General features: G+C 39.7%; 2 protein-coding genes across 3 annotated transcripts in view; one reads left to right on the top strand and one right to left on the bottom strand.

Moving 5' to 3' along the window:
• The window catches only part of DNAH14 (dynein axonemal heavy chain 14), a 467695-nt gene extending 450748 nt beyond the window's left edge, over window positions 1-16947 (top strand). Inside the window, 7 exon segments of the mRNA XM_074947623.1 lie at window positions 987-1174; window positions 5401-5597; window positions 6828-6940; window positions 10495-10643; window positions 13042-13199; window positions 16244-16390; window positions 16733-16947. Coding sequence (XP_074803724.1) covers window positions 987-1174; window positions 5401-5597; window positions 6828-6940; window positions 10495-10643; window positions 13042-13199; window positions 16244-16390; window positions 16733-16945 — 1165 coding nt within the window. The 3' untranslated portion in view covers window positions 16946-16947.
• Window positions 16948-18303: 1356 nt separating this feature from the next.
• Window positions 18304-27750, bottom strand: part of LBR (lamin B receptor) — a 51770-nt gene continuing 42323 nt past the window's right edge. The window contains exons 9-15 of one of the 2 annotated variants that reach the window (XM_074949190.1): window positions 26102-26205; window positions 25479-25604; window positions 25189-25357; window positions 21897-21977; window positions 21650-21772; window positions 20188-20349; window positions 18304-19639 (exon numbers count right to left, since the gene is read on the bottom strand). In XM_074949190.1, the coding sequence (XP_074805291.1) occupies window positions 20189-20349; window positions 21650-21772; window positions 21897-21977; window positions 25189-25357; window positions 25479-25604; window positions 26102-26205 (764 nt within the window). In that variant the 3' untranslated portion in view covers window positions 18304-19639; window position 20188. Of the gene's footprint in view, window positions 19640-19850; window positions 20350-21649; window positions 21773-21896; window positions 21978-25188; window positions 25358-25478; window positions 25605-26101; window positions 26206-27750 lie in introns of those variants that run through there. The other variant, XM_074949191.1, reaches the window with a different exon arrangement.

The following is a 27750-nucleotide window of genomic DNA, read 5'->3' as shown; positions in this document are numbered from 1 at the left end:
CTTTAGTCTCCTCCATCTTAAAAACCCACCCTTGATCTCATGTTGCCTGTGCAGTCATTGATTATTCTTTCTTCTCTCCTTCATCTCAAAACTCATTGAATGCCTCATCTTCAACTGCTGTATGGATTTCATCTCCTCCAGTTCCATCCCTAGACCCTCTGCAGTCTGGATTCTGATCTGTACACTTCACTGAAACTGCTGTCACCAAACTCTCTAATGACCTATTCGTGGCCAAATCCCAGGGCCTATACGTTTAAACTATGCTATTCTTCCTCAAGTCTTTTCCTCCCTTGGCTGTCATGATTCTCTCCTTTCCTGGTTCTCTAATTCTTCCTTCAGTGTTTTATTTGGTGGAGTCTCCTCCCTTCCAACTGTTGTGTTCTCTGCAGGGTTAAGTATTACTGCGTAATTCCAGAGGCCTTGCCACATTAATTAAATCTAATCTGCTGCATAGTAAAAGAGACCTTGCCTAGAAAAGAAAATGAGTATCTTCCTGGCCGTATTTTAGATTTACAGGCATCATTGTAACCTAAATTCCAACCCTCAGCTGGTTTGTTTGTGTTATATGGGTACAGTATTCTGTTCTTTGTGTATTGTGCAAGTCAAATATATTCTAGCTCCCATAAAACAACCACAAGGAAAATGATCAAATGTCAATGTAACTAACTTGCTTAGTGAACTGGCTATTTATCTGTAATTCCTAGTTTAAAATACTTATACTGCTTTGTCAGGAATCTGCCTTACTGCATAGATCATTGACTCTTCCCCAATGTCATGCTGAAAGGACCATTCTTTTGGAATATCCCCCACAACCTAACTCTTCAAACATATCCACTCATCTAACAACAGAAACCTGCTAGAAATGGTCTAGAAATTTTAGAATTAGAAGTGGGGAGATTAGATCATCTCCTGTTGGACCCCTCCAGCTCTGACAATTCCAGAATTATAAATCTTACCTTTTTTTTTTTTTTTTTTGCCCCTTCCAGTGGTGGAAAGAGCCAAGATGAATTAGTAATGGAAATAGCTTCTGACATTCTAAGGCAGCTGCCACTCACTGTAGAGGAACAAGATACAGAACTGACGCCTGGAACTGAACATTCTTCCAAAATGAAAACCACAGTGGGAAGGTTACTGTCAGGCCCCATTTGGGCTGCTCTTGCAAAAGCTGCTAAAGGTCAGAACAACGGTTTACATAATGTTTAAGTAGAAAGAAACTTTTATTTTCTCAAATTAATCTTTTATTTTAATATTCCTTCTCTCTTTTAACATTCTACTGCACAGTTTCTCTCCTCATTCACAACATGCCCCCCACCTATGGAGCCCTCACCAACCCCAAGTAAGAAACTTAAAACTTCTCCTTGAATCTCATCTACCAAAAGTTGCAACTCAGAGTCCCATTCTGGTGCCCTGGCACAGAAGAGAAAAGTGACACCAAACACTCCTAAGAACAATGCTGCCTCTGGTACGGTGCAGGCACCATATGTTCTAACAGCATCTTCAGCACTGAAAGTTTGGCACCTCATCCCGGGTACCAATCACAACCTCCTCATTACCAACAGACATTTTCAGCACCAGATGTTTTGGTGCTGTAAATTCTGGCATTGAAGCTTTCATGGTACTGCCCAATCTACCTACAGGTTTGGTACCGGAGTCTCTTCCATTGGAGTACTTAAGAAATGTCATCTCCAAGCAGCCTGTTTCTCTGCCTCCATCTAACCTGGCACCTTTGTGTAGACCTGATACCCCAGAGAGGATTGTTCCACCCCTGGAGGAGGTTTGCTATTTTCATTGTCCTCTCCAGATCACAACAGAGACTTCTCTCCTTCCTTCCCCCACTCACCACCCTGGGTGGCACCAAGGAATCCAGCAGAGCCTCCAGAAATGACTCCATTAAAGGACATAGAAAGAGGGCAGGTATTCTCAAAGAACCTCCATTTTGTTATCCTCTCAGATATCCCCTTGTTCCCTGATGAAGCATTCAATCCATCTTTCATAGGTTCTCAGGACAAATTCTTTCCTGCTGAGAGGTGACCCGGCCTCAGACAGACACTCTCAGTGTGTCTGGTGCCTAGGGGGGAGACACATTCCTCAGAAGTGCTCTCACTGCATTAACCTGAAACCTCGCACCAGAAAAGATAGAGACCTATGTCTCAAACTTCTGTTAATGGAGAAGCCTCTGTGCCCAGCATCTGATCCAGGTCCACGCACTCCCCCTAACCCCCACCGCCCGGAGAGTGTTCCCCAGCAACTTCATCCAGTTCACAGTGGAAGGCTCACTCCTCCAAAAAGGCAGTGACGAAAAGGGCTTCAACTTCTCCTCTCAAGGCCAAAAAAGATGCAGTCCCCAGTCTGGCTGAGTACTTATGAGGCACTGGGATCATCCGGTGCCATGCGTACCGTGAAAGTCAGTGACGCTAAGGGGGCAGGCTCGGAGTCAGGGGGAAAACAGAAACCTACCTCCTCCTCTACGGCACCGACAGAGCTGCCTCAAGATGCCACACCAAGATGTTCTGCCCAAGTTATGGTGCCACCTCCTGTCCCGACAACATAGAGCACACAGAGGCCAGCACTGACAACCACGACTACAACAGCACTGTTGGCACTGACCACCTTGGTACAGAAACCATTGGCACCATACTTCTTACCTGCATGTCTCATCAACACCTGAATCATGTCTTTTCTGCACCAGTGTTTCCCTGGCACACGTGGCACTGTGTCAGCTCACTTCACCTCTGGCCCCTCCATTCTCCAGTGAGGAAGAAGATACTGAGGAGGAGGTTGTCTTCTCATCTCAGCACTCCTCTCCTATTCAATCTGTTAGGGGGCTTATTCCTTCACCCACTTACTTCCCTGGTCCTTCTCGCATGAACAGAGAGCAACAATACCCAACGTCCAAAGGGGCAAACAATTCGATGTTTATTGGGGTGAACTTCCAGCAAGCATGATTCCAGTTTCCTTCCTTAATGTCCCCCTTCCCAGCTCTGACACCACAGAGCCTTACACCTGTGTCCCTGTTCCCATTCCTGCCCTTAGCCAAACATGATTCCAATTTCCTTACCTCCATTCCCTGTTCTCATTTCCTCCTTTAGCCAAAGATGATTCCAATTTCCCCACCCCCATTCCCTGTTCCCATTCCCTCCCCCCACCCACCCACCGACTCACTTCCTGATTGACTGCAGACTATATAGTAGAACTTGAGTTCTGCTTTGCTATACCTTAACCTATCATTTTCCTGAAATTTAACTAACCAATCCTAACATATTGTAACATGATTATGTAACCAATTATATCCCACCACCTTAATTAGTTTACACCCAGCAACATTAATTATTCAGCAGACAGGAACAATCACAGAACCAGACAAACAATAGCAAAGTGGAAACTATAATGACAAAACAATACAGAAGTGAGGATTTCACATCCCAGCTATTGATAAGTGAGTTCTTGCCAGACAGGACGCTATCAAACTAAGTTTCCTTTTACATCTTCTAGGCACTTCCCTTTCTCTGGAGGTGATAGGCATTATCAGGACAGGATTGTATTCCTAACAGCCCAATAGCACCTTCTTTCAATGTGACTAGTTTGGAATATGAGGATGTGACCGGTCGCTTCCCAGCTTATGGCTGCCTCTGCTGCTTAGCCAAAGGCCTTAGCCTAAGAACAGGGCCTCAGACTGTCACAGTAAGAGAAGGCCCTTACACCGGCAGACAGTGATTTTGATTCTTTCTTTTATACCTCTATAACTAGCCAAGAGATAAGAATACACCTAAGTTCTTCGAGTACAGGCCTTTACCGACAGGCCTGAATATCTATATCCTAACACAATCTACTACAGTTCTGGGTCCACCTATACAGCCTAAAACCCATCACAGGGCTGACACCCAGGGTATGCCCCCCCCCAGGGATGTGACTGCTTATGCCATTCCCCATTCAGTGGCCCTACTGGGACCCATGGGGGGCATACAGCCCCTGAACCCATATAGGGAGAGGCTTAGATCTCCTACACCACCCTCAGTTTCTGCACATATTGGGCACGTGTGGACAGCACATCTTGCAAAACCACAGTTAGGGTAAGTAACCATTCTTTCCAAGCTTTGATGAAATGTTAAATCAACTTTCTTGTAACTAAAAAGTTCTACAGAGCCATTAGTTGAATAAGCCTAGGTTATGTGGATCAGCAACTCACTATCACCAGTTATGCTCCTGAACAAATTTTAGGATATTATCTTACTTTGTGCTAATATATAATATAAGGGAGACATCTACCTATGACTGTCAATTTTTTCTAGCTTTTGATGTGCAATAGGATGCCAAAAACACAGAGAATTCTTCCCTTTCTTTAATGTTAATCTGGGGAGGAATTTTCTAATCTGTTTTGCTCAAACATTTGGTCAGTGCTTTAACCAAAGGCTGACTCATATCTAGCTCTAGATTCATGTGTGCATGCATGTGAAATCCCAAAAGAAAATACAGATGTAGTGTAAAATACTTGTTGGCATATTTGAGAATCCTATGGGTCCACACTTATGTTTTAGTCCCAAAGTATTTCAAGGTTATTTGAGCTTCACCTCATTGATCTGCTGCAATGATTTGGCTGAAAGAGTCTAACAAAATAGAAAATGGAACAGTAAATAAATTCTAGATCTGTTGCTGTTGGACTATATTAATAATTTTATCTATATTTTTTCAACGAGAATAATAATTTTTTAAAAGGCCCAAAACTGAAGTCCATATTTACTCCTTAATCAGGCAAACTTCCCAGTAATTTCAGTTGTAGTATTGTCCAAGTAAAGATTAAGTATTGAGCAAAGATTACAGGATTTGCACTATTAATAGTTAAGAGAAATTCAAAATCTGAAAGAAAACCAAATTCCTATCTAGATTTGAGAACTTTGGTAAACTTGGAAATTGGCACATTTGACATTCACTTGTTGCTCTAATATGTTGAGCCTGCTGGTCTCAGAGAGTGTTGCAGATACTGTGTTCTGTGGAAGCCACATTCACAAAAGTGAATACACGAAGAAAGGAGGTTTTCCTTTTTTGCTGAAAAAGAGAAGTAAATTACCTTGAATTATAATAAAACTTGATCTTCCATTTCCCTGCCTCATTTAAGTGAGGAACACAAAGCATTGAGACAAAAAATGTTTCAGACATTCTGAATGTCATTTATGCATCTTACTTCAAACCTGCAGTTTGCTGATAGAAGACTTTTGATAAAGTTAATGCCCTAAATTCTCTCCCACTACTTCACATGGTGCAAAGTGGCTTGTCCCTAACTCAGCATAGGAGAGAAACTAAGGCAATATTTGCAAACTTGAATGTCATGATAATGAGCAGCTCCTCCTCACTTCTCTATGGGAGGAAAGCTCCATCTGATATTACTCTTTTTTCCTTTACCAGGACATGATCCTTTTATCAATTCAGCTTTGTTAAATGTTCTTCGCCAGGAGATTGACCGATTTAATCATTTATTGTCTGTAATAACCATATCATTGCATTCACTTCAACAAGTTATGAAAGGAGAGATTATCTTCACCACAGGGTTAGAAGAACTTTATAACTCAGTTTTGAAGTCCAAGGTGCCTGAGTTCTGGCAGGTAAGATTAAAGCCTCTTAGTTTACATGTGCAGGTATAGATAGATCAATAGATCAATTGATGGATCTTAAGCACTGAGGGACTCTTCCAAACAGGCTTTTAGTAGAGGATGATTCAATTCAGGAAGCTCCCTAGAATGAGGGAGGGAATTTTTAGTCTAAAATTGTGGCCCTTTTTTTAAACCAAAAAATTGTGTGAAATTTTTTCACTTTTTTTCTTTTTCCTTTCTACCACTGAATGCAATATAATGACTCATGGCTAAGAAGTCTTTTTATTTTGTTTTTGAGTGTTTGCTGTTTGTAAGCGGGGGGAATGTTGGTTTTGTTTTTGTTTTGTGGTTGGTTGGCTGTTTTTTGGAAAAGTCACAAAGTGACCAAAGAATGAACCTCTCTATCTCTGCCACTGTAACTTTGCAACAATTGGAGAAAGTTTAAAAAGTGACATTTACTAGAGTTACAGTTTCATTTTCCCTTTTGTCACTTCATAAGTTTTCCAAAGTTGAGGCAGCTTTGAAAAGGCAGAATGGAAAAAGGATATGGAAAAAGAAAAGTCCAATTAAAAATCTTGATGTCATTCATTTTATTGCACTGACTAGCATAAAGGAAAAAGGGAATGGGGAATTGAAATTTCAAAAATATTTTGCAAAAAAGTTTGAAAACAAATAAATTGTTCCACTTTTAAATCCTGGGAAATGAAAAAAATTCCAATTTTTTTGCAAAGTTGATCTGGTTTTTGAACCTTCAGTGACATAACTGATCTTTTCACATGTGTGTGTTGAGCACAAAGAAAGCATGGTGATATAATCACAGTACAAATGCTTAGACAGATTGATCTAATGTGACACTTTGGTTTTTGAGGAAACCCCTATTACAAGTGTGTTTTGGAAAAGCTATGCATTTCTGTTTTTGTTTTCTTTTTGAGCAAGTGTTTTCTGAATTTTAGTATTTTGTCAGATTTTGACTCTTATTTAATGTGACACTTTGGAAAGTCCATAGAGTGACATCCGTTACAGGAGATTAAAGGGCATTCCATAGTGAGCACTATCAAAAGTCTGAGAGTTGTTTCTGAGTGTTCTTTCAAAGGCTTTTAATCTACAATTTGTCCCTTTCTACCTCTCATGCGCTGATTCCCTTCTGCAGACTCACTGATAACAGTTCCAGTTTATAAACTGGCTGTATTTGATATTGTAGTGGTATATAATGAGATTCTGCTTTTCTGTCATTTGCAACAGCTACATTCCTATATGTCAAATAAGTCTTTGGGATCATGGATTGATGACCTTATTCTACGAGTGAATTTCTTTGCAACCTGGGCAAACCAGGTCATCACCTATATACAGTTAAGGTAAAGTGAAACATGAAAAAATAAATAGTAGAGGTAAAGGAGAAAACCGTAATCAAATTAAAATTCTAGCTGGAACTCTAAACCAAATACTTCGGGTGACATGGACCCCCCACCGGCTCTCCTCCTGAGTACCCCCTAAGATAGGAGGCATGACTGGGGTTATGAGGAGTGTGTTAGGGTTGGGCCACAGCATGTAGTGCTATGAAGATTCTGGGTAGTGCTGCTGCCATAGGGCAGCTCAGAGAGGCTAACATAATTTAGATAGGCCCCCCCACTCTCTAGAGCTGCCTTGATTCACAAAGGCACAAAAGGTGGTTATGCTGTATTATGAATTATTATTTGTGTTATCATAGTGCCTAGGAGCTAAAGTCATGGGCCAGGACCCCATTGTGATAGGTGCTGTACAAACACAACAAAAAGACAGTCCATACCCCAAAGAGCATACAGTCTAAGACAAGAGATAACAGATGGATACAGATAAACTGAAGGGAGGAGTACAAGGAAAATATGAGATAATATCGGTCAGCATGATAGGCTGTAGTCTCAGCACAGCTGTTGTCAATTTTTTTGTAGACCTCATGGCAAAGGAGAGTTTTAAGTAGGGTTTAGAAGGATAGAGAATTAGTTTTGCAAATGTTTATGGAAGCTTTTCCCAGGAGTGGGGGGCAGTATGAGAGAAAGCACAAAGGTGCTTGTTTGAAAATTTAACAAGTGGGCAATGGAGGTTGACATTATGGACCTATCACAGGCAGGAATTGACCTTTCAATACTGAATGAGATGATAGGGTGGGGATAGGTTGTGAAGGCCCTTGAAAGTGAAGACAAGTAGCTTATGTTTCATACAACAGAGACGAAGGAGCCAGTAGAGTAGTGGTGGGTAAACTGCAGCCCGTGGGCTGCATGCGGCCCATCAGGGTAATCCGCTGGCAGGCCGCAAGACAGTTTGTTTACATTGACTGTCTGCAGCTGCAAGTGGTCGCGGCTAGTGTTCCCAACCAATGGGAGCTGCAGGAAACGGCAGCCAGCATGTCCCTGCAGCCTGCACCACTTCCTGCAGCGCCCATTGGCCGGGAACGGCAAACCACAGCCACTGGGAGCTGCGGGCAGCCAGTCAATGTAAACAAACTGTCTCTCGGCCTGCCAGCAGATTACACTGACGGGCCGCGTGCGGGCCGCAGGTTGCCCACCACTGCTGTAGAGAGATACAAAGAAAGGGGTGACATGCTAAGTGATGGGCTAAGAAAACTATCTTTGCGGCAACATTCTGAATGGATATGAGCGGGACAAGTTTGTATTTGTCAAGGACAGAGAAAAGTATATTGCAGGTAATTGAGACATGAGATAATGAGAACCTTGATGAGAGTTTTATCTATGTGGATTGATAGAAAAGGCCATATCATAAAGAAGAGGACCAAGGACACACTCTGAGGAACCCCACCAGAAAGCTGATGGGGAGATGAGGAAGCTTGTCTGAAGAACATGCTGAAAGCATAATTAGAGAGGTAGGAGGAGAAGCAGAAGAGGACAGAGTCACAGAAGTACAAGATTTTAAGAAGAGCATGGTTGCTTGTGGCGAAGGTGGCTGACAGGCTAAGGAGGTTGAGATTAGAGTATTGGATCTGAGCTTTGCTGAGAAGAGGTCATTAGAAATTTTGGTGAGAGCAGTTTCAGTTGAGTAGAAAGGGGCAGAAACCAGACTGGAGTACTTCTAGAATGGATTGGAGAAGAGTAACTGCAGACAGCAATTGTAAGCATTGTGTTCAATGAATTTACAGATGAAAGAGAGAGAGGTTGGTAGTTGAAGAACCAAATGGGATTAAAGGTGAAGATTTTTTAAAGATGGGAGAGACGAAAGCATTTTGAGGGGAAAGACCTAGAGAAGACTGAAAAGTAAAGGAGAATAGGCACCACACACAATCTCATGCAACTTGAGGAAGTGTATTAAAACAAGGCGAGACTCAAATTGTCAAGATGAGTAAAATAGTCCCTATTCAAGCACAAATCAGACATCAGGAATGGTGACATGCAAAAGCCAGTAGGAGAATGCTTCAATCTTTCTGGACATTCTATAACAGATTTAAAAGTAGCTGTACTTGAACAAAAAAAACTTCAGAAACAGATTTCAAAGAGAAACAGCAGAACTAAAATTCATTTGCAAATTTAACACCATTAATTTGGGTTTGAATAGGGACTGGGAGTGGCTGGCTCATTACAAAAGCAGGTTTGCCTCTCCTGGAATTGACACCTCCTCATCTATTATTGGGAGTGGACTACACCCACCCTGATCAAATTGGCCCTGTCATCACTGGTTCTCCACTTGTGAAGTAACTCCCTTCTCTTCATGTGTCAGTATATAATGCCTGCATCTGTAATTTTCACTCCATGCATCTGAAGAAGTGGTTTTTTACCCACGAAAGCTTATGCCCAAATAAATCTGTTAGTCTTTAAGGTGCCACCGGACTCCTTGTTATTTTTATAGTGTGATTTATAATTAGGTTAAAAATCTAGGATAACATAGAAAATATCTAAACAGAATCTATGTGTGTGGAAGTTTAAAAGTCTTCATACTAAACAACACAGAATGTTTTGAGCATTGTTTACATGTAAAGGTTTTTAAACTTTAGATATATCTTATTCTTTTTAAAAAAAAATTCTTGTATGATCCATTTTGCTTGAAGACTGACCCTTACAGACAATTCTCTTTAACATCACAGCCAGTCAATACTTGGTTTGACCATGATTATTTTTTAATTTTATTGAATGTTCACTGATGTTGAAAGGTGCTGGATTGCCAGCTCCAGAGAGTGAAGTCCTCTGTTTAGCTAGAGAACAGGTTCAGTATAGGCAGCAAAAATGCAAGCTTCTGACCCCCAGCTTTGTCTGCAAAAGTTCAGTCTCCCTTTCTATGCAATACATTGTCCCCCTGCTCAGACAAGTAGCAAGTGGTGGTAAGGATTTTGTGCTCTCTAGACACTTGTCCAGTACTGGACTGAGAGCACCATCTCATTTCATGTAAATAATAAATAGCCATTGCATTGTCACTTTAGACATGGGTAGTTAAATCCTCCTTGACTTTGTCACACGAGCAGCTATTTACCAATGAAATTATTCACATAAATAAGGAGAGCAAATTTTGGCTCCTACCTTATATAATATTTAAGATGAAAGGCTCTGGCGTCACTTTGAGGTAAGTAGCTTTCTCACCCATATGTGAATTGAATAGTGTTGTTTGAATAAAATACATTGTATCAGTCACAAGAGCTCACCAAAGCGCCAAATTTAATTCACAGTTGTCTGCTCCTAAATAGCATTGATTTAATAATATGATTTGCTGTGATCTTACTAGTTGCATTCAGACATTAATTTGCTAATTTTTATGTGTTTTAGCTAAAGACATTTAGAAAATTTGCTAGGGAATTCAGATACCTTTAAGAATAATGATGAAGAAAGATTTTGTTTTCAAACAAGTGAGCTAGGGTTTGAGAGTTTTTTTGAGGGGGACTGAACATTAAAAAAACCTGCTTAAGCATTTATTACACTCTTTTAAAAAACAGGTATAACAGCTTAATGATGCTTCAGAAACAAGCCAAAACATCTGGGATCTCATTTTCATCACCGACTGGCGATAGGCCCAGCATATCCACCAACAGCATTCAGGGAAATCCCAGTCGCTTCTGGCTTTCAGGGTTTTTTTTCCCACAAGGTACACTAGTAAATAGGCAGTCATCAATAATGAATAGTGATTTGTAATTTTTTCTTCTCAAATCTTCTGCTCTCTCAGTCTTGGAACTGGGGGATGGGGGAGTTTCATGTCTTAGAGGCAGGCAACTGGTTCTTCCTTTTCAGGGCAATCTGTCTTCTGTTTTTGCAGAAAATCATACCAAAACTTGGGCTGTTTCCCAATCTATATTCAGTTAATACTTAGTTTTGATTTAATTTATATCTTCATTTTTGGCTGACCACCTAGTTTCAACGCTGCTCGCCTCATTAACGATTAAATCAGAAGACATTATTATTTTGGAAAAGATCGGCCAGTTGATGCTTCCTTAAATCTGCTTGGATTACACTGTTACTTTTCAGCAAAGATTATTTCAAAGGCAGTCCAAAGGCTGCATGCATAATATAGATCATAAAAATAAGGCTGCAGATTATATAGCAATATTGGCTATCCATGCGGATCCCCTTTCTGCATGTACTTTATATTTTTATGCTTCCAAAATGGTATTGCACAGCTTAGCCATATAACCTTTGTCATTTTTCATTTACTGATTAAATGATGACCGCTCATGGTGGCATCCAAAACTGAATTAACTGCCAACAAAAGTCAGGGCTATTTGGTTATTAAACTGTAGTATTATGGCACCAGCACTTTTTCTCACTGCATATTGCACCTGCGCCCCTCACACAAGTTGAAGTTTAAAATGACTGGAAAAAACATTGACTGTGGGAGGAAGGTTTAAGGGGTTGGAATAAATGCCCCTATTGGTTTTAAGAAATGGTTAATACGTTATTTCCAAAGGCCTCATTATAAAAATGAACTGAACTTGGAACGGCTCAGTGTTGAAACCTGCAATTTTTAGATGGAGTGTCTAGCATTATGTGATGTGTGTGTGTTGGGACTCTCGGGAAAAAAAATGCGGTGTGGGTCTTATGAGGATATCACAGTGAATAAACCTCTTAAGTTAAAACATCACGATTTAGTTCTACTCAGCAAATTCATTGTGTAAAAACTTAGGGCTAGATCCAAAAAGGGGGCCTTACATCAGCCTTACAATGCCTAATGTTTAGGTGTCCTCTGCCACCTAGTGGCAGCTGCATAAGGCAAACCAGTCATAAGACTATGAATCTGTCACGGAGCCTGTGACTTTATGAGAGCTCCACGACTTCAGTTCAGCCCTGGGCGATGGGGCTCCAGCTTCAGCACTGCATGAACAGGACTTAAACAGCTTTGTGTATGCCCACTGGCAGAAATTTAGATGCCAAGAGGACTTTACATGCCTATAGAGTTAGGCAGCAGGAGAACTGGGGTTTTGAGGCGCTAAATATTGATCTTAAAGTGGCAGTTAGGTGCATCTGGTGCATTGTGGCTGTGTCACTAAGTAAAAAGAGCTGATTCCAGATGTGTGCAGCTAAGCAGCTATGGGTTAGCTCCACAAAGGGGTTTAGGTGCCTAACTGCCACTTTAGGCCCCGACATTTAGGCACCACTGAGATGCTCAGAACCACCCCCTCGCCGCATCTGCACACACACACGCTCAAAGTTTCTGCCAGCAGAGTTCCCAAGGCACCTAAAATTTGTGCTGATGGGCACAATCTGCCAAGCTGTTCATGCCCAAGCCCTGGTGGGATTCTCAAACTAGGCATTCCCCAGGCCCCAACAAACAACAGCTAGGAACAAGAATTTTCCTGTCTGGATGGTTTGTGCATGTCTGTATCCAACTTACTAGAGCACTCACCCACAATGAAATCTCCAATCTGCCTGCACTGAGAAAGACACCTAAGCCAGGTCAGCCCTAAATCCAGGTATGGGTTCATGGCTGTGAAGCCCAAGCTTACACTAGGCCCTGCCTAAGTCCCAGTCCTCTCCTCAGTATTTCTTAGTGGTTAGCTTCCCTGTTTTGTATAGAGAGCCTGGGTGGCCACCTTGGAGATGAGTCAACACAGTGGCAGGGTCCTTAAAGATTAGGTATTGTGATGCCTCAAACCCTTTCTGCATTTAACCCAGATTACATTTTTGTTATTTTTTTACTCTTGCAGAGAGCACAGGTCTAGTACTGAGCTGGATTCTGTTCTGGATCATGTATTAATAACAAATTTTAATTGTTTAAAAAAAAAAAAACAACCCAAAAACCTTGACTTTCAAATTCAGGGCAGGGAGCGAAGGGAGTGAGACTCTACTTGTCACTACTGCATATTTACGTTACAGAGTAGCTTTAACTTGAAAGTCACTGAGAGATGGCACTCATGGAATGATATGCCAGTTTTCAGAGCATTTTGAGTTTGGGATGGCATAGCAAACGTGGGCCTCAGAGTAAACTCGGCTCTGGTCTTAACTACACTTACACTTTTGATACTAGGTTGGTTTGTATTTTATTCCTGCAGGGTTTCTTACTGCTGTGCTGCAGAACTATGCTCGTCAAAATGGAATCTCAGTGGATTCTCTAACTTTTGCCCATAGACTGCTTCCTACGATCCACGATGAAGACTGCAACCTCAGAGACGTCAAAAGAAAACAAAATATAATACAAACTGCTTTTAAGGTAAGGGCCGTAACGGCAGCTAGAAGCCAAACTAAATGCAGCAGGGACCAAGGTCAGTTCTAAAACAGGGGTTTTTTAGACATCCTTGCCTGCAGGCTATTGCTCATTCTCCGCCCCCTCCCCCCATATTTAAGTTGTCCTTGCTTTGTTTTAAGTTGTTCCTAAACCACTAACATTATACTCATATTCATAAAACTTGAGTCAAACACCATGATACTTTGAATATGTAGCGAACTAGAAAATACCACCCTGCCCTCTGTCCCATTTTGGTGGTTACAATTCATCAGCAGAAAATCAGAAGTAAAACTTTTTCATTTCTGTTTATTTCCAACTCATCCTTAGAAGACTGACTATTGCTAGTACCTATACAGAGAGGGCTTTCAGCAGGCAGAGTACGAGACTGAAAGGCTCTTAACCTCAGTACATACAGAACATGCCCACGGCTGCTCTGCTAGTAGCTCCCAGCTAGACCCTCACATTGAGGCCAGGCCAGCAATTAGGAGTGCATTTTTGACAGCAGACACCAACAAAATTTTGAGAATGGAAACGCAGCCATGAGAGACAGAAGTCAAGGACATTAAGGGATAGCACCTCTTTACTGTCTTGGATAGAGGGGGCATAGATATCAGTATTCGGGGTTGTAAGTGGGTAAGGAGCAGTGAGTACTAGAGCAGTCTACTTTGCAATTTATTGAGAACAAGTCCACTCAAAGGGTTATGGTCTTATTTACTAAACCCTAAATTGGCAGCTCTAACAAGGTATTACCTTGAGGTAGGTAATCGCAGTTAACAGAATTAATCACAATTAATCACAGTTTAAATTGCACTGTTAAATTTCAGTTGATATTCTATTGTTTATTAAATATTTTTGGATTTTTTCTACATTTTCAAATATTGATTTCAATTACAACACAGTATACAAAGTAGACAATGCTCACTTTATATTGTTATTTTTTATTACAAATATTTGCACTGTAAAAATGGCAAACAAAAGAAATGGTATTTTTCGATTCCCCTCTACAAGTATTGTAGTGCAATCTCTTTATCATGAAAGTGCAATTTACAAATGTAGATTTTTTTTTGTTACAGAAATGCACTCAGAAACAAAAGAATGTAGAGCCTCCTACAAGTCCACCAGTCCTACTTCTCATTCAGCAAATCGCTAAGGCAAACAAGTTTGTTTACATTTATGGGAGATAATGCTGCCCACTCTTAATTACGACACCTGAAAGTGAGAACAGGCGTTCGCATGGCACTTTTGTATCCGACATTGCAAGGTGTTTACATGCAAATGTGCTAAACATTCATATGCCCTTTCATGCTTCGGCCACCATTCCAGAGGACATATTTCCATGCTCGTTTAAAAAAAAAAAAATGGATTAATTAAATATGTAACTAATCTCCTGGGGGGAGAATTGTACGTCTCCTGCTCTGTTTTACTCGCATTCTGCCATATATTTCATGTTATAGCAGTCTCGGATGATGACCCAGCACATGTTCATTTAAGAACATTTTCATTGAAGATTTGACAAAACACAAAGAAGGTACCAATGTGAGATTTCTAAAGATAGCTACAGCACTCGACCCAAGGTGTAAGAATCTGAAGTGCCTTCAAAATATGAGCGGGACGAGGTGTGGAGCATGCTTTCAGAAGGCTTAAAAGAGCAACACTCTGATTCAGAAAACTACAGAACCCAAACCATCAAAAAAGAAAATCAACCTTCTGCTGGTGGCATCTGACTCAGATGAACATGAGTCGGTCTGCACCGCTTTGGATGGTTATCGAGCATAACCCATTATCAGCATGGACTCATGTCCTCTTGAATGGTGGTTGAAGCATGAAGGGACGTATGAATCTTTAGTGCATCTGGTACATAAATATCTTGTGACACCGGCTACAATGCCATGCGAAGGCCTGTTCTCACTTTCAGGTGATATTGTGAACGGGCAACATTATCTCATGCAAACTTGTTTGTCTGAGCAATTGGCACAACAAGTAGGACTCAGTGGACTTGTCGGCTCTAAAGTTTTACATTGTTTTATTTGTGAATGGAGGTTTTGTTTGTATATAGTTTAACTTTTATGATAAAGAGATTGACCTACTGTCCTTGTATTAGGTGAATTGAAAAATACTATTTTTTTTGTTTGTTTTTTACACTGCAAATATTTGTAATTAAAAATAAATACAAAGTGAGCACTGTACACTTTGCTACATTTTCAAATATATTGATTTCACTTACAACACAGAATACAAACATCCAAAACTATTTAAATAAATGATTTATTGTTTAACATTGCAATTAATTTTTTTAATCACTTGACAGCTCTACCTTGTAGTAATACCCTGAGGGCCCCCATTGTGATAGCACCGTGAAAACAAAGAGACAGTCCCTTCCCTGAAGACCTTACAGTCCCCATTAAAACAAGAATAAGCAGCTACCAAAACCACTAGTATGTTGTTACATAGAGTTGTTATGACTTGGAACTATCAAGCTGTGCACAAACACCCTGCTCCCCTCTGCTTTCACATAAATTAAAAAAATAACCATGGACTTCTTTCCTGCTTGAACTTGTTTTCCTTCTTCACGCTGGACTATACCCACCGTGCCTGGATTTGGCATTCCAACTTCCTTTAATGGTGGGTATATTTTATGTTTAGAGTATGCCATCTTCAGGCTGCCAGCCACCATGCAGCTGGAAAATTTTCACTCACTCTAGGTGTACAGGGGCCAGATGTACAAAAAGGGAGGTAAATTCCTTAGCAATAGTGTCTGTTACTTTATCCTTTACAAAAAGTTACTGTGATATGGAGTCTGACCTTTAAAATGAGAGTACTGAAGACTAATTTGTCCCTTTTAGCATGTGATGTCTCATTAAATGATAGGTGCCTGAACATTACCAATAAATGTAAAAACACTTCATGACTGATGTTCTTTAATAAGTCTTTACCAGCATCCTTAAGGATGCTGAAAAACAAAGTCTTGTTCTCTACCTCACGATATATAATCCAAGTATTTGTCTCTCTCTCTCTCTCTCTAATCATAGGGATCTTCCCCACCTGAAAATGGTGTTCTAGTTTTTGGTTTATATATAGATGGTGCACGATGGAGCCCTACAACACATGTGCTGGAAGAACCCTTTCTTCATGACAGATTTTATCCACTCCCTGAAATAGTGTTTTTACCACAGCAGGTGAGAGCTAACTTCAGATGTAGGTTTTGCCATCTGTTAGCATAAAAGTCATATTTGTTTGTAGATGGCATAGCCATCACTTTGGGCTGCCCATGGAAATACCAATGGCCTCTTCCTGTAGTTCTTACTTGGGCAAGATGCACTGTGCTGAGTGGAAATTTTGTATGAATAAGAATTGGAGCTGATCCCTGAGTCAGCTAAGGAAAAGGCAAGATTTAGTTTCTAATGTAGTGAAAATAGGACTAGATCCCCTAACCAAAAATTGTTGGGGTACATTTTCATTTGGTTTAACTATGTACCTGGTATTAAACAATCCTGTTGTGTCTGGATTATAATTTTTAGATTATCCAAGCAAGGCACACATGTCCAGATGAGGAACAAAGAGAACTAATGCATTATGAATGTCCACTTTATCGGACTCCTCAAAGAGCTGGAATATTGTTATCTACAGGTCTGTCCACTAACTTCATAACAACAGTCAGTCTACCAACCATGAGAACTTCCAGTCACTGGGTTACAAGAGGGGTTGCAATGCTGTGCCAACTGGATGACTGATAAATTGGAAGAAGAGAAAAAAAACCACCACCATTTATTGTTCATGAAACCACATCTTATCTGCTGTACAACTAAGACTGGGGAGTGTAGTGGTTTCAAAAGCATTAGGACTAATAGCAGTCAGACAGCTAGTTGCTGTACAAATACTATCAAGATAACGTAGTACCTTCCACGCTCCTTGGGTTAAATAAATCTTATTTAAAAATCTGTAGTTTGCTGTACAACATATACTTTCCTCCTGCTTTGGTTTTATCCATTCACTTACCTCCCTGGTATCTGATTATTCATCTGAAGTAGTGTGTTTAAATTCTGTAACTACGCACCATCTCTCTATAGGCTAGACAGAAAAGTAGAGCATTCTAAGTAGCACTGTGATTTAAGTTTAAAGAACACAGTTGTTAACTGCTCCAATGAGAAGACCTTTTAGATAGTATTAAAACTGTATTCCTCACTTCCATCCATGGTAATTTAAGTATTTTACCAAAGTGTGGCAGCTAGCGTGGAGTTATCAGAGCCCACTTCAAAATGACAGGGATAATCTTCGTGTTATAACTGATTAGAAACTACTACTTCAGTTGCTCTTGTGCATTCCAGTTTTGCCAGGTTTAAAAAGAGCAGCCAGATTATATTTACCACTGATCTGGTATGAAGATCTTTTTCACTTCAACAAAATGTATATGAATATTAACGTACATTTTAGCCTCTGCACCATCACGAGATAAAGACTGCAAATAGAATTTAGTTACTTATACTGATGATGCACAAAAATTAAAACTTTGTCCCAACATATATTAAGAGTACATGTAAACCTAACACTGCTCCCCACCCAAAGCACACAGGAGGAGACAGAACTAGGTACCAGATTCTTCTTACCCAACAGCAGGCTGACCAACATTCAAGGGCTGGGCCTCTTGTCTTCTCTTGCAAGGACATCTTACCATTGCAGAGAAAATTAAAGGCACTATTTCATGGACAACCTCCCCATTATGTTAGAAAAATCTCATTCCCACCCCTACATAAAACAGCACAGCATTAGCTGGGGCTGGGTGAGATTAACCAAGCAAACTAATGTGGTAGGTGCCTCTCACAGTGTGAGGATACATTTGTAACAAGTGTGGGTTACTCCTGATTAAACCAAAAATGTGAAGAGGATTGTTTAAATAACTTTGCTTAAAATGTCCAAAAACTTGCTGATAGAGGATAAGTGCTGCCATTAGTGAAGGCCAAGAAAATTTTTGCAAATAAAACATCTCATTTGAAATTTTGTTTCTCTTCAGGTATTATACAAATGAAGATTCAGCTGGCACGGTTTTCTTAAAAATGCAATTAAATAAGTGATCAAAATTTGCACTCTACCACTTTTAAAAACAATTTTATTTCAGTTTACAGGTTGGTTGTTTGTATAAAATTCTACTTAAGAATCAAATTTTACATCAAAAATATGAGCATACAGAACAAATTGCAGTTGATATATACCCATGTCTCTGAGGAACAGCATGCAGACTGTAGAAAGGTTGCTAGTTTATTTTCAGTAGCATAATTTAACCTCATTAAAAAGAGTGGTACTTGTAACCACATGTTTTTTCCAAGAATCAAAATATTTGGTGTTAAAATATTCTCCTTACAACAGCAACCACATGGACCTGCTGAAGCTGTCATGATCATATTGAACAAGTTATGCTATATTCACTAAAAGGACTCTCAGTGCATTTAAAAAAAAAAAAAACCCAGAACACTAGCTTTTCAATTATCACTATTTTTAAAACATCCAACTATTCAACATTTTTAAAATTTGTAGTTTGACAGAAACCCTGACTATGGAGTACCTAATTTCCCTCCACAGTGCAATTAAAATTCAAGACCAATGACTAACTAAATTTTAGTATCTGGAAAAAGCTACCAACTGAAAGACAAGCAGGATAAAACTAGTTCCCCAAGGTTCATTAATGCAAAATTACTTCAGCACTCTCTCAGCCTTATTAAAAATGACCCACTTAGTTAATCAAATAAAAATTAAACCTTTGCAGTGGGACAGAATTCCATTCTTGGGATATAAAGAACATAACTGACAGAAGCAGCTAAGAAATATACATGCTAGTTAAAAAAAGTCAAATATATACAAAAATATATTAGAATGTGACAAAGATTCACATAAAAATTGATTTAAATAGAAATATTGAAAAAACTTAGCTATTTGCAACAGTATAAAAGGCAAAACCTACATTTGAGGTAGTAGTAATGCCAGATTCACAAACTTTGGATTGAATATATTTTCTACATTTTCATAGCAAATTTGTCAACAATATTTAAATGAACACTTCAATTAATTTTTGAGACAATCAATACATTACTTTACAAAATTCTTAAGAACATTTTTTTAAAAAAAATACTGGAAATGGTTTTAGTTTCTCCCTATTCCTAAAAAAGCTATTGTATCTCACATTCTCAAACACTGTACAGCAAAAACGTGAAGGTTTTATAATACAGTCAATGGATCCTATGGTACATTAAGAGCTATTTTACAAAATTCAGGGCAAACACACTATAGCTATTTTACTTCAGAGTGTGTACTACACACCACACCTTATAATACCTTCCATTTATCACTGAATGCAGGACTATGGTTTTTAGCTCCTCACCGCTGGGAACCAGCAAGCGATCGAAGAAAAATGAGCTGGATGGAAATCTTATTCCCTTAATATAACAAAAACATACATCACATCACAGTGCTCAATTAAATGAACTTTTTCTAAAAAATATAAACTCAGTAGATTAAAGTTTAACTTGAAAAATTGGGTAATCATGAGTAAAAAGAAACTTACAAAACCTTACAATTTTGATTGGGTAGTAAACCCCAAAACCTTACACCCTACAGTTGTTGCTTTTTGTTTGGGGGGGGGGGGGGGGGAGTGGAGCACATTTTTTCAGAGGTAATACTGAAAGTCAGTTAAGTATGTGAGTTATATGAACTGTCTATTTGCTTATCTTTTACTTATTCATACATCACAAGGTAACTGGTTTATTCTAATTGAACACACTGTGTAGCTTAAAATGACTAGCTGGTAAATATTTGGAGAAATTATGTCTAATAATCATATTTGTTCACTACATCGTTTGATCACATCTTTAAGAAAAGCCTAAAAATTAAACAAAAAGACTAAGTGCAAAGGTATGGGGCACGTTTTTATTTGCAAAGAATCTAGAACTGCAGACTTAGTTTGCAACCCAAGTTCCTGGAGTACCTTAGTAGATGTAAGGAAATATACGGTATGGTACACGTTGACAGTATCTTTCCCATGCCAGGCCATATTTTTTCTTACACTGATGTTCATCACGAGCTTCTCGATGAATAAGCAAGCAGGTGGAATAAATCATGTAGAAATATGGCAAAATATGATTAAAACCTGTAGAACACAGTTGGAAAGTCATTGTACATATAGCAAAACTCAGAAAAATATGCTGGTATTCAGAGTTAGAGTAAAAACCTTGAAATACAAGTCATGATACAGGTATCTGGTTCCAACCATACGGTCAAACATTATACAAAACACAATATCTTATCTATACCGAACTGTATGGCATGTGCCTGCTCTGGCCTGTGAGCATCTTCAAAGAGATTGCATCTATTTGTACAGCGCTGAACACCTTGTTAGCTAGCGCTCAATAATAGGATATACCAAGACTGCTATGGCACATTTTGCAGGCAGTTTTGTCTATACTACAGACTAACAGTTTGCTTTTGGAGGACAGGTACAAGGAAGAAGGCATGTTTTAGTTTTGTAAACCTGCTCTCTCTGTTTTATGTACACGTGACAAATTTTACAATGCTTAAAGCGAGTAATTTTGCACTAAAGCTCACAAATGCACACTTCCTGTAGACTAAAGCAAAAGGGAGATTCAGGCAGAAAAATGCATTGAGAGAACATTATAGTATTGTGAGATGCATAAAAAAGCAAGGAAATGCAAAGGTGAAGTATCCTCCCTGCCTAGATCTCCAAATTTAAGATAAGAAAGACTGCTGACAGTGCTCTTTAGGTGAACTTCACTATAGTCAAAATATTTAAAAGCTGAAATAATTTATATTTGAAGCTAAATGTTGAATTTCCATACTTTCTGAAGTTTGGATTTTTTTTTTTTAACTGAAACATTTTTAATAGTGGAAGATTTGCTCAATTTTAGCTGCATCCTAATTCTAACACATAACCTTTGGAGTTTAAAAAAATAATGCTCAGCTACAGGAGTTCAACACACAGCCCCTTCATGTGTGTTTGCTCTCACATCAATTCATTTGGATGTACTCTGTTTTGAGACCCTGCCCATATCTGGTGATGCCTGTCCCTAAGCAGCGGGAAACCCTGCCTACTAAAGAAGTGCTTCCTCTAGCTCCATTTGTAAAAATCATAGCCCAGCTGGCAGCCCCAGGACAAACAAATGAAGAAGGGGCTCACCAGTCAGCCATCCCCAGAAGAGCATAGGGAGAGCAGGAGGAGTCAGAAGTTTATCCAAAAACTAAACTTGGTTCAAAGGGGTTATATAGTGGGACACCAGATGTCAAATCAGGCTTATGCCACTGAATTTAACTTTCTGTTAATTACAGGCAGTCTAGCGTCTTAAATAATCATTGGCAAATTAGAAAATGGAAGTCAGTTGCCAAAACACATGCACAAATTTTTAATAGCAAGCACTTTAGTTTCAGGATCTTACCACATGGTAGGGACCAAGCCAGAGCCATGATAATATCACCTAGATAGTTAGGATGACGAACCAAGCCCCACCAGCCTGTGACTAGAAGACTTTTTCCAGCTGCAGTGGGAATACATTTCAAGTCTGCGTACAGAAAGTAACATATAAAATAATGTTTAAAATGTGCATGTAAAGAGTACATAATTGAGAGATATTTGTATGGATAGTAGTAAAAAACTGAAAATTAAGTTAGCCAAAAGATACTTACGAGCCAATTTGGGATTGTTTGGATTCCTCCGAAATGCATTTTTCTGTGAGTTTGCACCACGGAAAATGTAATACCCAAAGACTAAAATAAAGAAAATAATTATTTTCATTTCATAATTACAATAGGTTTCAGTAAACTTTTCTATCATCAAAATATCCTCTTGTGCAATCAGAAGATTATTTCATTAGGCACGTAGTTATAATTACCCAGCTCTCAAGAATCACTCACTAATGGTACTGAAATATTATAAAGAAAACTTGGGTTTCAAATATTAATATATGTTTCATATTGTATCTGAAGACATATATATAAGTATAGGATTTTGGAGAATCTTTACCAAGAACTTTGCCTTTTTACAAGTTTTATTTTTAAACATGATGCTGGGTTTTACATTTCTATTAAATAACCCACAACAGCAACTGTGTATTCCTCAGCAATACACCTATTTTGGGAAAATACATGCCCAATATACCACTGCAAGTAGATGTACATCCAAAAGGCCACAACATTTCATGGTTGCCTCCTTTTTTATTACTCTCCTCATATATACTACTACTAGTCTTACCATGTTTAATTGCCCACTCTCCCCAGCATCTCCCACAATTCTGATATTTATGGACTATTCCCCTCTTGTCTGCAGTTCAAACTGTTGCCTAGATTATGCTAGCCACACCCCTTTTTCCAGCCTGCTGCCAGATCTTCTGCCTCCACAGAAGCAAAGTGACAGTTCAGTGTTATGAAGGTTGAAGAAGCCGAAAGACTGTGGCTTATCATGGCTGCCTGCAAGCCGAATGCTGTTGCCCAGCCCTGCGTGTGTGATCTCTCACACCAAACCGGCAGGCCCTCAATATAAGAGGCAAAATGCAACCTTGTAGCGAAAGCACACGTGCTAGGTAATAGTAACAGCTTGGTTCAACGTGAAAGAGCCTACCCATTGTTTTCTAAAATATGTCTTTTTAAATACTACTCTCCCTTTTTTCCTCCCGCAGCTGCAAATGTTTCAATGCTCCCCCATCATCTCCATCCCAGAGGCTAGCGCAGATAAGAAGGCGAAAAAAAACGCACTCGCGATGAAATGTTCTCTGAGCTCATGCAGTATTCCCGCACTGAAAGAGCTCAGCAGAATGCGTGGAGGCAAACAATATCAGAGTCCAGGAAAACAGAAAATGAACACGAGGACAGGAGGGACGAGCGAGATGAGAGGTGGCGGGAGCAAGATGAGAGGTGGCAGGATGCAATGCTGAGGCTACTAGAGGATCAAACCGATACGCTCCAGCATCTGGTGGAGCTGCAGGAAAGGCAGCAGCAGCACAGACTACCACTGCAGCCCCTGTGTAACCATCTGCCCTCCTCCCCAAGTTCCATAGCCTCCTCACCCAGATGCCCAAGAACGCGGGGAGGAGGCCCCCTCTGGGCACCCAACCACTCCACCCCAGAGGACTGCCCAAGCGACAGAAGGCTGGCATTCAATAAGTTTTGAAGTGCAGTGTGGCTTTGTCCTTCCCTCCTCCCCTCATCCACCACCCCACCTGGTGCTTCCCTCCTCCCCCAACCCTCCCGGGCTACCTTGGCAGTTATCCCCCTATTTGTGTGATGAATTAATAAAGAATGCATGACTTTGAAACAGTTACTTCATTGCCTCTGCAAGCAGTGATCGCTATCTTTGTCCATCCTCCTCACAAAGGTACCGGGGGAAAACCCTGGAACCAAAGATTGGGTGGAAAATCGAAAGGTGGGTCCACCACCTTTAAGAGCCCACTATGACAACAAACAAATATGCCTACATCCATTTCTGAATCTAGGAAGCAGAATTTCCCAGTTCTTAGAAGTATGATCTCTATCAACTACAGACAGCGGATAAGAGAGGCGGTTACTTCTTCAAACTAAAGGCTCCACCCCATCCCTCGTTCATCCAAACCCCCATCAAACACAAGTTGGTGTTAAAAAAAACTCACATTTTCTGGCCATAGAAGCAATAGAAAAAATTCCCTCAGAAGAAAGATTCTTAAAGACTATACTTCATTGTTCAGAAGCGCACCGGAGGGGACTGTAGGTGTCCCAGAGCTATCCTGGATCTCAAGCAGCTCAACCAAGTGGATGAAAAAGAGATTCTGGATTGAGATCCTAGCGTCAACAGTAGCATCCCTGTCTCAAGGGGACTTCCTTGTTTCTGTGGATCTAGCAGATGTGTATCTCCACATTCCCATATGACCATGCCACCACAGACTGCTGAGATTTGCATACCAGTTCCAAACGCTTCTAATTTTTTAGCCTTTCATCCACCCCCTGGGTCTTTACCAAGATGCTGGTGGTAGTAATAACCAGGCTCCAGTCTCAGGGCTCTCACATGTCCTTATCCCTTCCTAGATGACATCTTGATCAGAGCTCTGATCCAAGCAGCAGCACATAATCCAACAATCCAGACACTAGATCTGCTCGAACACCAAGAAGAGCTTCTTGATTCCCTCCCTTCACAAAGACAGTTTACCTGGGAGTGGAAAGATTTCTCTGGCAAAAGGTCTATCCATCACTAGACAGATTTGACTGGATCCAAAACTTGATATACCTTTTAGTAAAGTGTGCAGGCCAACCATAACTCAATGTCTATAGTTACTGGTCCACCTAGTTTTATGTATAGGAATCACCTAATGAAGAAGGTGCCTTATCAGGTGCCTCCAGGCCTCTGCCCTGAAAGTATGGACCCACTCACCACAATGCATGCAAAATCAGGCACTGGTTCTGAACCAGGTGCTGAACTCTCTAAGATGGTGGACTATCCCATTCAACAGTGGTTCCCAACCACAGGTATGCGTACTTCTGGGGGTATGCAAAGGTCTTCCAGGGGGTACATCAACTCATCTACCTATTTGCCTAATTTTACAACAGCCCACATTAGGTGTCTACGTCCCCCTTGTGAATCTAACACGAGTCTATTCTTTGCAGTAATTGCTAGCCAAAAAATATCCCCTCTTAAGCAACTCATTAGTTGCCCAGAATATGTTCAGGTTTTTTTAGTGTATGTAAACCTATAATACTTAATATGCCTGCTCAAGAACTATTGTAGTAATGGGGGCCTCACAATTTTTAACTTATGGTGCGGAACTGCTATTACTGTGGTGGGGAACTGAGACAGAGATTAAATGACTTGCCCAAGGCCACATAGGAAGTCTGTAGCAGAGAAGGGAAATGAACTCCGGCCCTCCTACGTGCCCTATCCACAGGACCATCCTTCCTCTCTCAGCTAAGGAAATAAAGCATATTTTTGTAACTGTAAAAAATTTTCATGACTTACTATTCAGAATAATAATTGCAGAAGCAATAGGCCAAGAAATTTCACTAGGATGATTGACTAAATAGAAGGCTTGTAAACTGTAGACGAATGGAATCCATACCAAATCTCCAAATGCTAGCATGAACCCAAACCCATCGTGGGTAATGTCCATTGTAGTCAAGATAGCTTCCTAGAGAAATTAGGAAGGAAATTTACAATACGTAAAAAAAAGCATGAGTACATTAGTGTGTCACAATTTAACTAGATATGTAAGCAAAAGTTTAATACAGACTGACGGGAATGTCAGTTACCTCATTCCAAAGAGCATCCACCACATAGAGAAGTTGGAAACTATTAACCAGGATCATTGACAAAGATGGCTCATTACGATCCTGTACCTTCATCTCAGCCAACAGCATTGCCAAGTTAATAACAACCTAAAAAGAGTCAGATCTCACTACAAATTTTGCACAAATTTAAAGGCACTTATTTCTACCATGTTATAGTTCATTTTTAAAAGCAGACTGTCTGGCAATTTAGACCCAAGATTTAGGTTACATTTATTTAAAAAAAACTACAAATTTTACAAAAAGTTAACTCATTAGTAGCCATTGTTCAACAATTATAGCCTCTGCACAGTCACACTTTTAGAATGCTTAATACAAGCAATAAGAACAGGAGGACTTGTGGCACCTTAGAGACTAACCAATTTATTTGAGCATGAGCTTTCGTGAGCTACAGCCAATGTGACAGAGCTGTAAAAACTGTTCTCATGAGATCTGTCACGACCGTTTTAATCATGTCTTCTAATACACAGCTGTTTTGCACATTTCCCCCTCTTTCAAACATATATTTCTTTACCACAATTAAAAGTTTTCATATTTAATAAGATCCAAGCAAGTGAAACAAAATGGTTAAAAGTACTCATACTCACCCAGCCAATTAAGCCTGGACGCAACTCACAGAAGTATTTGAGGTCAAAATTGCCAATGCGAGGGTTTAATTCACGTCCAATGAACAAGTCATAAACAAAGTTCCCTGCAAACAAAATGCACATGCTTCCAGTAATGGCTTTCTGTCTGTTCCCCATCACCTTCCTCTGACACTTATAAAACAGCTATTACTTTATCTGTGGTTAAAAGTCGTGCTGTAATCCTAAAATGTGAATTAAAAAAAAGCTATAATGGAATTTTCCCTGAGAGCCCTCATATGGTAAAAACATAAGCTAAGTCTGCCTAATAATTGCTTGAGGAAATTTTTCATCTTTTATTCCTCCTTGAAGTTTGCCTCTTTCATAAATTCTGCTGTCAGGAGCTTGTGAAACTTCATTTTCTGTGGTTTCAGAGTAGCAGCCGTGTTAGTCTGTATTCACAAAAAGAAAAGAAGGACTTGTGGCACCTTAGAGACTAACAAATTTATTTAAGCATAAGCTTTCGTGAGCTACAGCATCCGATGAACTGAGCTGTAGCTCACAAAAGCTTGTGCTCAAATAAATTTGTTAGTCTCTAAGGTGCCACAAGTCCTCCTTTTCTTGTTTCATTTTCTGTGACACAGTGACATCACAACCCCCATGCGCAAGTTACATACTAACTAATCTTAGCTGCTCCTACTCTTAAGTTCCCACCCCACCCCTCACTTTGTGCTGGACAGCAGCAATGTACCTTCAGCCAAGTACATGTAGCAGTTTTAATCAAGAAAATGAAACAATACATAAGTGAATAAAGTGTGACTAATTTTTTTTTGGTGTGTGTGTGGGGAGGGTGGAAGTGGGAGAAGAGATAATAGTATATGCATATGCTAGAAGGAAGAATTCTTGTTAACTTTTGAAGATGGACAAGAAGGACAGAAATGGCTCAGTTGGCAGGTAGAAAAAATCTTATATAGAAGAAACATAGAATACCATTTTTAAAAAGTCACCTTTTGAACATTAGAACTATACTTTTAGAAGCACAATTATCGAGACAATTTCTCATATTCCTTCTGTTCACTCCCAAGTACCAGCAAAAAGCCAGTAAGCTCAAGTTTTCAATAATTTTCTTGTTTCACTCATTCATTTTATCCGATAACTCCCCTTGTTAGTCATCATACTGCTATTCCATTAGAAGCAACACTGTCAGTTTAATGTTGTGGTATATACACACATTTCTGCAGTTAACCAGCAAGGTCTGAAGTCCTATCCCCCCCATCCTGTTACAAGTAAAAGACAAAATTACTACTATCATAACTGTATGTTTAGGAAAAAAATCTACTTTTATTTGTACATTTGGTAAATTTGTGCATAGTCAATCTTTTCCCCCCAATTTATCACTGATCCTACAAAAACCTGATGCATATGCTTAACTTTGCATAAATGAGTAGTACCATCACTGGAGCCAAACTATCCTTCCAAAAACTAAGTTAAACTACTAGATTTTAAAAAGGATACAGCCAAGTAAAAAAACAACAACAAAAAACAGAGTTAAAATAATATGTTGAAATTCTCCTCTACCCCTACTTCCCACTGCCAATGTTTCTAGTTTTTCAGTCAATCATTTTCTCCCTGCTCCTCCCCACAAGCTGTTGTTGGAAAGCTTTCAACAAACA

This window comes from Natator depressus, chromosome 3 (assembly GCF_965152275.1).
Source record: "Natator depressus isolate rNatDep1 chromosome 3, rNatDep2.hap1, whole genome shotgun sequence".
Classification (NCBI taxonomy): domain Eukaryota; kingdom Metazoa; phylum Chordata; order Testudines; family Cheloniidae; genus Natator; species Natator depressus.
Note: the sequence above shows the minus strand (reverse complement) of the source record. Positions and strands in the feature narration are given on the sequence as shown.